A 10,000-nucleotide genomic window follows, 5' to 3' on the forward strand; every position below is an offset into this window, starting at 1 on the left:
CATCATCCTGACGAGGGTGAGAGCGCCGTTCTACGAATACGTGTGCGACATCAGATTAGACGAAGTTAACCTAGGTCCCCTGAAGGGCTCTTATCCGACGGACTTCAGACTAGAAGTCAGAAGGGGTGGAGGGAGAGGTCCCCAGGTCTTTGAGTTTCGCGCGCGCACCCAGGAGGCGAGAGACGCCTGGCTCGCGCACCTCAGGAGGGAGTTCCATGGGCAGGCAGAGGCGATAAAAAGGCAGTCCTCTTTCTCTCACTTGTGAGCTCTCCAGCAATTAGTTTGAAAGGGGACTGAAAGCACACCGTCCACGCGTATGCGCATGTTCATTTGAATAAGTAGACATACATACATTCATCTATACTTGTATCAAAACTGTCGTCATAAAACTTGTGTGATGTGGGTGTAGTTTCTCTTCGCTTTTCAGGAATTGTTTTTGTTTTTAGTTGTGAAATCAACTAAGTGTTATATAAATAATTCTGATAAATACTGGCATCTAAACTGTACCTTTGGGTATTTTTATAATATGAAAATGGATAGACAATAAATACGTAGAAACTTCATATATTTATTCAGTATTTCTTGATATACAATATCCACGTTCCACACTTAAGATCTGGAACACAATGCCGGCACCTTCTAACTCATAATATCAATATGATATTATTCCACAACGCATGATCCAGCGCAGTACTTCGAGACATATGATCAAGAGAAAATTAGTCATGAACATTTCATGAGATGAAATAGCCCGGAGTTAAGGTACATAAAGGAATATTTCTGCAATACATCTTCGAGAATTATAATGTTATTAATACTGCGTTTGTGCAATGTTTTCCTTTATTTGCACTTCGTAATGCCAACGTAATGAGCAGTCTTCTCAAGGCACACGTCGAACGGTGAGATAGGCATATATATATATATATATATATATATATATATATATATATATATATATATATATAGATATATATATATATATATATATATATATATATATATATATGTATATGTATAAAAAAATAAATAATATCCGCTAACTTACAATATATGCTTCACACTGTCTTATGTTAAGGAAATAAAAATATGTTCGAGAACCCAAGTTAACTACATATCATCAAGAAACTTATATATATATATATATATATATATATATATATATATATATATATATACACACACACACACACACACATATATATATACATATATATACATACATATATATATATATATATATATATATATATATATATATATATTCATCTGATTCCTTCTGGAGATATAAATGTCATGCGACAGGTTATCTCTGTTAGCCACAAGAAGATATTAATATGGATTATATAAACAAAATAAAACAACAATGGTACATTCTCAAAGAATTAACAGCTGAGATCAAGTGTGGCTTTACATCCAATAATAATTTCTGAATATATACTTTTTTTAAGCATTTAAGTGAAGGGAAGAATAAAAAAAGAAAAAATCATTACACTTTTCTCATCACAAAAGGGCTGTTATACATTTCTAGGAACCATAATACAGTTCATGATTTTTTCGGTATTCTGGGTTCAGTATCATATAGGGCTTTGTACTCAAAATAAACGTGCAGCTCTGAAAGACATGAAAGTCCATATTATTGCTAATTTATCTTGTTTTCCTTTTTGTCTGTTTCTCCTCAGTATCCTCCATAGATTCATTTACACTTATTCTCCTTATTAAAAATGTCTCTGTGATTAGGTTTTCTGGAAATCGGTTGATCACGTGACACAATTAAGCGGGGGGGGGGGGGGGGGTGCCTTTTGAGACCAGCCGCCTGGACGGCTTTGGGGCCGGATTGCCTTGCAACGAAGATCGGTGGGTGGACGTCCAGAGACAAATTTAGCTAAACGTGAGTTCCTAGAAACTATAGAAGATAATTAGAATTAATCAAACAGTCAGTGCTGTCACTCATTGGATAGATAGATAGATATACTCAAATATAAAGTCATACTATATATATAAAGACAGTGCCCACTCCTGAATCAGCATGTACTGTACTTTTTACTAAAATCACAGTCATTAGTGATTTCCTAACGGAAAAATAACAATAAATTAAGACTATATACAATTTTATACAGGTTTTGAACTATACACTTTATACACATAAGTTTCAAAAAGTATGAAAATATCTTTCATTTTTTAAAAAGGCTGGAGACAATGCCATGCCTTATAACCACGTCTGTCTTGTGTAATGAATATAAAAAAATATGGACAACAAAGTTGCATATATATATATATATATATATATATATATGTATATGTATATATGTATATATATACATATATACATATATATACACCCATATATATGTATATGTATATGAATACATATGCATATGTATATGTATATGTATGTATTTATGTATGTATGTATGTATGTATGTATGTATGTATGTATGTATGTATGCATGTATGTATGTATGTATGTATGTATGTATGTATGTATGTATGTATGTATATATGTATATGTATATATGTGTATGTATGTATGTATGTGTACACACACACACACACACACACACACACACACACACACACACACACACACACACATATATATATATAGCGTCTGGTCAAGTGTTTGAATAGCACAGCCAATGGTCAGTTTTGCCCATAAGAAAGCGACAAAGGCTCGAGGCCGCCCTTCACAAGCAGATGTGACCCGGGCCGAGAGAACCACAAGAATCAAAAGGTCAAAGCACGTCAGGTCACGAGAGTTATTTGAGCACAAGAGGAGATAAAACAGAGGACGACAGAGAACAGACGGAGGTGCTTGCGGCATCATGGCAGTGTCTCGGAGAAGGAGAAAAAAGTATCTCTACAAGAAAAGGAAGAAATGTCTTTCATTGTCGCCAGTGAACCAGTCTTTAGTAATAATTGTTTACGAAGCAACTGGTCCCTTTGTCTTTTTTATTTTGGATTGATGGAAAAGGAATCTATCGTCAGTCGAAATATATCCCGTTGTGGCATCGCAGTACTCTTGTTCGTGGGAAATCTATCAAACAATTTTATATGTGTTTATATATAAATAAGCCTCTGAAATAAGGCTAATTGCATAAAGTCCACCGGTAAAAGTACGTCAATAATTGCACAATTATTTGGTTTTAGAATGTCCCAACAGCAGGCTCAAGTAAATAACTTGTCTAAACTCCTACAGTCAGTACTGATATGTCTATGTTCATCTATCCACGTAACAGTCCGTCAATGCGTAATACTGAGTCTACTGTGTTTACGTGCTGCGTGGCTGACGTAAGTTACGGTGAATAGATATGCCTAAGCAGCGGTCTGTAAGTCGTTCGTTCGAAGGAACCAGTCAAAACGTCTTACTATTGGAGAACATCGACGTGTTTAAACGCTAACATATGCCATAGTGATCGAACTGCCATGATGCATTGAATTTTTTTTTTCATTATCATTTTAATGGTATGAATGCCACCTGAAATCGAGGAGAACAACTATCTAATTAATATAATGCCGATAATGGATATGAAAGTTTAGGTAGGTAGTATGCTTTTGATTCTTAAAGAAATGAGAGAAGTCAGACGAAGGTTGAAAATCCCATTCATGAAAGTAAAAGAACCAAAGTCTTGTCATTGGTTGTGTAAAGTGGTCAGTCACGTCACGAAATTCTATTAATCACTCTGTAAACTATTACCCCACTTTCACGTCACTCGAGTCACACAACAAAATATATCTTAAGATCAGAATAAAATATACACATTTGCCAGTTCCCTCATCACGAAAATTATATATATATATATATATATATATATATATATATATATATATATATATATATAATCTAAATAGAGTCACGAGTAAATGACAAGAATCTCAGTTTGAAGCACACACTAGACGGCAAATATTGCCAATTGTTTTCCATGAGATTTCACCCCCACACTGATCCTTCTCCTCGGTAGGGAAGAATAGTTCGCACTCTTTTTAAAGGTATCACAGGGTTTTCTTTACGTGCACTCGATCGCGTGGTGAGCTGAGGTTTCAATCACAGAGGGTCTAGTGTCCGTCTCGCACTTGATTTCTGAGCTGTAGTTCTTGAATTCCTCCTGCGAGTGTTTGATGAGGTCGTCTGGGATGATGGGGTCATAGTCCACGCTGTCGTGCAGGGAGTCGTGGCGGGGGGACGCGTGGGACATGCCGTCGAGGCTGTTGTTGTCTATCGTGTCCAGGCTGCTCCCTGGTGGGGAGATAAGATGTTTAGCAATAGGATTTTTAGGGTCAACTGTAGAGCAGCAAAACCTGTGGGCATTGTTATGAAGTAAGCACACGCACTGCACTTTCCCATTCGCCGAACCACTTACCGGAAGCGATGGATGGGCAGTAATCATAGCCTGACGACGACCCCGTCGGGGACCGCTCTGCCGCCAGCTCCTCCTCGGGGCTCGAGGGCTTGCAACTCGTCGTCTTCCAGTGCGTCCTGGAAGAGAATTAGAACATTAGAATACTGTATTACATATTACACAATATACCACATATCACATTACAATTTATTTATTTCTTTATTAATATATAACACCACAACACTGGCATCGATACAAATGATATTTACCTTAAACCTGACGCACTGATGTACTTCTTGTTGCAGGTGTTACAAGTGTACGGTCGCTCGTTGGTGTGCAATCTCTTGTGCAGTTTGAGATGGACGAACTGAGTGAACTTGGCGGGGCACAGGTCGCAGGCGTAGGGCTTCTGACCTGAGTGTAGCCTCATGTGTGTTTTCAAGTTCGAGGTGGAGCTAAACCTCTTCTTGCAGATGTCGCACTGGTGCGGCTTCTCTCCGGTGTGGACCAGGTGGTGCTTCTGCAGATGAGCCAGCTGGGTGAAGCTCTTGATGCACACGTTGCACTTGAAAGGCCGTTCCCCGGAGTGTGTTCTGAGGTGAACCTTCAGATTTGACAGCTGGCCGAAGGTCTTAAAGCAAACGTTGCATTCGTAGTGCATTTTGCCATCCTTTTTCTGCAGGGGGTAAGGAAGGGAGCGGTAGCCTCTATTATTTCCCGCGTTGGGCGAGGTCGAGCCCTGCGACGACGGCGAGCCCTGCGAGGAGTGGGACGAGTTGCTGGAGGCCGGAGACTGGCCCGTCGCGGTGGTTGGGATGGAGATGGTGAGGCGATGGTCCATGGGCATGGAGGCCTGGCTCGCAGGGGGGAACCCGTTGCCACTGGTGCCGTTATAGCTGTTGTAGGAGTACATGTTGAAGTGGGCGTTGGAGAACATTTGCGACACAGGTGTCCGGTATATGGCGCTGTTGACGGGCTGTTGGACGGCATACGACACCTGAGTGTTGGGCTGAGGGGAGGTGTAGCAGGCGGAGGCTGGCTTCGAGTGCGCTGACGAGGAATCGGGGGAGATCTGCTGGCTGGAGTCGGAGCCGTAGTAGGCCCGCTTATAGGGGAAGTCCTGCGAAGGACCGGAGTTACCCGAGGCACTGTCGGGCTTATAGTGAGCGTCGCTCGGGAGGGCAATGTGGACCGGCTCCTTGAGGTCACGGTGCACGCCGGAGGGTGGGTGAGTCGTGTCCGCCTCGTCCTTGCCTCCGAGACGACGCAAAAGGATGTTCTCCAGAATCGAGCCCGTGGGGCGAGAGGATCCCAGCTGCGTGTCGGGAGGGACGGGGAGCCTCGTGTCGGGGGGCGCCGGGTGGCGTGCATCCTGAAGGGGGTGTCGGGGCTCCGGTGGTCCCGAGCTGCGGCTCTCCTGAGGTCCTGGGTGGCGAGTGTCAGGCTGAACAGCGTGGGGCGTGTCGGGCGGCACCGGGAGGCGCGTGTCGGGCGCCACAGTGATGCGAGGGTCCTGAGGCGGAAGGGTTGGCATGCGTACGGGCATGGCGACCACGGAGGGCGGCAGGCCCGGCAGGCGCGTCATGGAAGGCAGCGGCAGACGGCTGGGGGCGAGGCGGGACTCATGAGGAAGAGGCAGTCGGACTCCTGCAGGCAGACCCATTCGAGTGTCAGGCATACTTGGCTGCCTGGTGTCTGGCGACACTTGTTGTTTGGTGATTGTCACGCTGGGCAGCCTTGTATCTGGCATCATTGGCATCCGGGAGTCTGGCAATACTGGGGCCGTGCGAGTGTCTGGCCGGGGCGCTTCCGGGGCACGACTCAATTCCGAGGCGCGGTGCCCCGGCTGATCCAGCACGGGGTATCTCCGGGCAGGCTCGGGCATTTCCTGCGTGCTCTCGGGCCGCTGCTCCTTCTCCATCACTGAGTCGACCCGGGGGGTCTGCTCGCTAAAAGAGGGGTAGTGTGACGGGGGAAGGTAAGGGGGCGACCTATGGGTAGAGGGCGAGGCGTGCGCCTCCTTCTTCACTGTCGGGGCGGAGGGCGGCTTCACGATCACCTGAGGGAGGGTCTGCGGAAGAGACTCCGCGCTGGGCACCACCGCAGGTTCCGGCGGGGCCTGCGGGCGCTCGAGTGGAGGTGACACGGACTTGTCCTTCTCCGAGGAATCTGAGCCCGTGGACTTGGAGCGGTAGTGATACGCCCGAGACATCTTGATCTTGACCTTCCTGTACTCGTTTCGGAGCTCTGCCTCCTCGTCCTCCGTCGGCGACTCTTTCCTTTTCTTCTTGCTGCCGAGAGAGAGCATCCACGTGAATTCATGATTTGGAGAGAAGAACAAACTCAAAATTAACACATCTCTCACACGCCCTCACACGTACTGTGAAATTCGTCTTACCTGAAGTCGAGGACATAGTTATTATCATTCTCCGAATCCGACGAATCCTCCGGCAGGTTGAAGTCATCGTGGTAGCCGTTGCTATGGTAACCCTCATCCGATCTCACTGACCCCTCTGTGGGCGTCAGCTGGCCATTAGCGGCCTCGAACTGCGTAGGAGAGGCGGCGGGGGGTGAGCCCGAGGACGTCGAGCCCACGGGGGACGTCGAAGGGCTCGTCTCCACTGTGGCGTCCTGCTCCTGCTTCACCTCCACCTCGTTGACCTGCTGACCTGCGGGAGAAGACACTGAGTTGAATTTCCTATCGTTTATGAACAAACAGCGAGGGCAAAGTGTTTTCATCGACCTCCAGTCCCGTCCATTCGAGAAAGCTCTGCAGACACACTTACGGATCTTCTGCAGCATCAGCTCGCCCGTGAGGGGGTAGTTGAGTCTCGTGGCGAACTCCTTGCAGTACCACACGAGGAGCTCCTGGTTGGGCAAGATTGGCTTGATCGTGTAGAAGTAAATGTTTGTCTGTTGAAGAAAGGAAGAGGGATTAATCAACGTTCCTAATTGTTTGTCGTTAACTATCTATACAACATAGCTGTTCATGAGGCCGGTTTTCGGTTTTGTATCAGCGATTAACGTCCCATCCGTTTTACGAAGGCGAAGACGACTTACCTTATACTGGCAGGCGATGAGGTTCTGCGCCTCCGACGAGTACGCAGGGTTCACGTAGCGCATCCAGTTGGCTCTGGTTGTGTCGTAGCCGTCTATGTAGTAGTACAGCTCATTTTCTTTATACACCTGTAAATACACATTAAATGGCAGATGTTAACGTAAGGTAGTTTCTATTATTAGCATTAATATATCTGTCACTGTTCAGCACTCCATGCTCTTACAAGTTTTACGTTATCATATATTTCTTCTCAAATGTTGTTACATCGACCTCGACAGGCACATTCACGTACTATTACAAACAGTGAATAGAAAGAATACTATAATGTTTCGCCATGCATTATCTGACACAGGAACATGCTTTGAGGAAACAGGCAGAGCAAAGATGAAAGCACTATTGATGATTCAAGTGATACGAAGAGTTGAGGCGGAGAGGAAAAGAAAACATCTACGGATTACGCAGTTTACCTGAAATCGTTTCCCAACGCCAAGATCCACCTAGAGATGAAGGAAATGACAAGAAAGTGAAAAAGGGATAACCATAACCAGAATTATATTTCCATTGATATCCCCAGGGTGATGAAAATAACAGGAGGCATGTTGTTTTATCAAGCAAGTAATACCATCACCGAGGACTGACAGAATAATATTAATAATTATAATAATATCACAGACACACACACACACACACACACACACACACACACACACACACACACACACACACACACACACACACACACACACACACACACATCTATATCGATCTATCTATCTATCTATCTATATATATATATAAGTAAATAAATAAACACTTTAATCGTGTTTATTCTCGTGCACACACGTTCAAACATAGCTATCTTCCACCAGCCACTATGTACAGAAAAAAACTCGAGAAGTGGAAAACGTCCCTACCAATGATCCCAACACAGACACACTTCATACTGACTTCTTCAAAGGGGAGGCAAGGGAAAGGAGAAAGTGAGGGGAGAAAGGGGAAGTGGTTCTAGGTTCCTTACCCTCCAGAAGTATTTCCGATTAGCTGTCTTGGGCACCTCATCCTTGGCATAACATTTACCGACGAGCGGCCCGAAGCGAGTGCCCCGAGGTATGTAGTCGGTGCTCCAGATGCCCATAACCTGTGGAATAAGCGAAGGGGGTAAATTAACGATTACTATCCCTTGTGCGAACTTGGCACTCGACGGGGCTCGTGGCACACTTATGAATAATGAAAGACTGCAACACGAGGAATATAGAAAGGCATTGAGTATATCCATAAACACATTCAACCCGGCGAATCAGCGACAGCGCACCGGAACGGTGTCGCTTCGTCTCATCACGCTGCACTTACATCGGAGAGCGTCTGCGAAGGCTTGAGGACGAGGTTCCTCGGGAGGGACAGCGTGGCATGGTTCTCGCAGGCCTCCTCCGTGGGTGTGTCCGGCACCAGGTACACAGCGCGCTCCTCCCACTCCTCCTCCTTGATGGCTTCGATGTCCCAGTCTCCACTCATTGTGGCAGGCTGCCCGAAAACACGGCTGGGTTAGGCCTAGCAGGCTTACGACTCCACAAAGGACTTCTAATGCAATTATAGGCTATATGAAGTATTATTTTCTTTCTAAAATTATATACTATTGTTACCAAAAAATAGGGATTATAACTCTAATACAATAATTATTATAATTATCATGAGTATGTTATTTGCTATGGCACTACGTGATTACGGTTAATAAGCGAAAAATGTCCATAAAACTGAACGAATTTGTTTATATTCCATCGAGCTTTATTAACTTTTATTACTGTGTTGAATAATTATTGCTTTGACTTACCATTTCGTATTCGGTTTAGATCTGACAATCACACATGCCTGGAGAATGCTTCTGTCTGGTGTCAGACAATTAAACAAAACCTGAAAAGAGAGGAAATGTAGATTTAAAACATGTTATATCAGAGCCTTTTGTGCAGGTATGTGCATACGGCTAGAAAGGTACATCTAAAACTCGGTCTGCTATGACGTAATCACTCTTATCTGAACACGGGATTTACGAACAAATTATTTTCCTTTCCCATTTCTCCCTTTTAGTCTTGCTCTAAGAAAAAGAAGAAACAAAAACATTCGAAATAAAAAGGGAGACATAACAAAGGTATCCAATGTGAAAATAAAGACACGTAATATCCTTGAATCCAATACATGACGACACAAAGGTACGCGGCGATAAAACGCGTGGGTGACCCATTTATCAGGCTTCGGCTCGCGGGGAGGCGAAGCTCAAGTTCATTGCCATCGCCCGCACACTTGCCAGAGCCATCGGCCTCTCCCTCCAGGCCCCTCCCGCCCCCTCCTCGCCACCAACGCACACCTGTGTTCCTACACCTGCCGTTCATGCCGTCACCATTCGAGAATGTTCGTCGTACCTCCGGTGCCCCCCACTGAGTACTTGGTGATTTGTAAACAGGTTTGCTGATGAAACTGAAAGCTGGTATTTTGCCATCGTTGTTGCTTAACTTTTCTCCATTCGTGCGTTTCTCTTTTTGTTGGTTTAAATGAGCAAACTCACATCTTTTTACATCTACTTGCATAAACAAAGGTGTTGCCCGAATTAAGG

The 10,000-nt window shown here is 44.5% G+C and overlaps 2 protein-coding genes across 7 annotated transcripts in view; one reads left to right on the forward strand and one right to left on the reverse strand.

Moving 5' to 3' along the window:
• Positions 1-402, forward strand: part of LOC125040902 — a 20,236-nt gene extending 19,834 nt beyond the window's left edge. Inside the window, exon 3 of the mRNA XM_047635694.1 lies at positions 1-402. This exon is cut by the window's left edge and continues 1,926 nt beyond it. Within this exon, the coding sequence (XP_047491650.1) occupies positions 1-265 (265 nt within the window). The 3' untranslated portion in view covers positions 266-402.
• A 3,046-nt stretch (positions 403-3,448) lies between these two features.
• Positions 3,449-10,000, reverse strand: part of LOC125040569 (PR domain zinc finger protein 1-like) — a 35,050-nt gene continuing 28,498 nt past the window's right edge. For 5 of the 6 annotated variants that reach the window (XM_047635181.1, XM_047635183.1, XM_047635182.1 and 2 more), the window contains exons 2-11: positions 9,224-9,303; positions 8,746-8,916; positions 8,414-8,533; positions 7,863-7,892; positions 7,398-7,523; positions 7,124-7,250; positions 6,736-7,006; positions 4,607-6,628; positions 4,359-4,474; positions 3,449-4,234 (exon numbers count right to left, since the gene is read on the reverse strand). In XM_047635181.1, the coding sequence (XP_047491137.1) occupies positions 4,005-4,234; positions 4,359-4,474; positions 4,607-6,628; positions 6,736-7,006; positions 7,124-7,250; positions 7,398-7,523; positions 7,863-7,892; positions 8,414-8,533; positions 8,746-8,916; positions 9,224-9,226 (3,216 nt within the window). In that variant the 5' untranslated portion in view covers positions 9,227-9,303 and the 3' untranslated portion in view covers positions 3,449-4,004. The remainder of the gene's footprint in view (positions 4,235-4,358; positions 4,475-4,606; positions 6,629-6,735; positions 7,007-7,123; positions 7,251-7,397; positions 7,524-7,862; positions 7,893-8,413; positions 8,534-8,745; positions 8,917-9,223; positions 9,304-10,000) is intronic. The other variant, XM_047635185.1, reaches the window with a different exon arrangement.

This window comes from Penaeus chinensis, chromosome 29 (genome assembly GCF_019202785.1).
Source record: "Penaeus chinensis breed Huanghai No. 1 chromosome 29, ASM1920278v2, whole genome shotgun sequence".
Taxonomy (NCBI): Eukaryota; Metazoa; Arthropoda; class Malacostraca; order Decapoda; family Penaeidae; genus Penaeus; species Penaeus chinensis.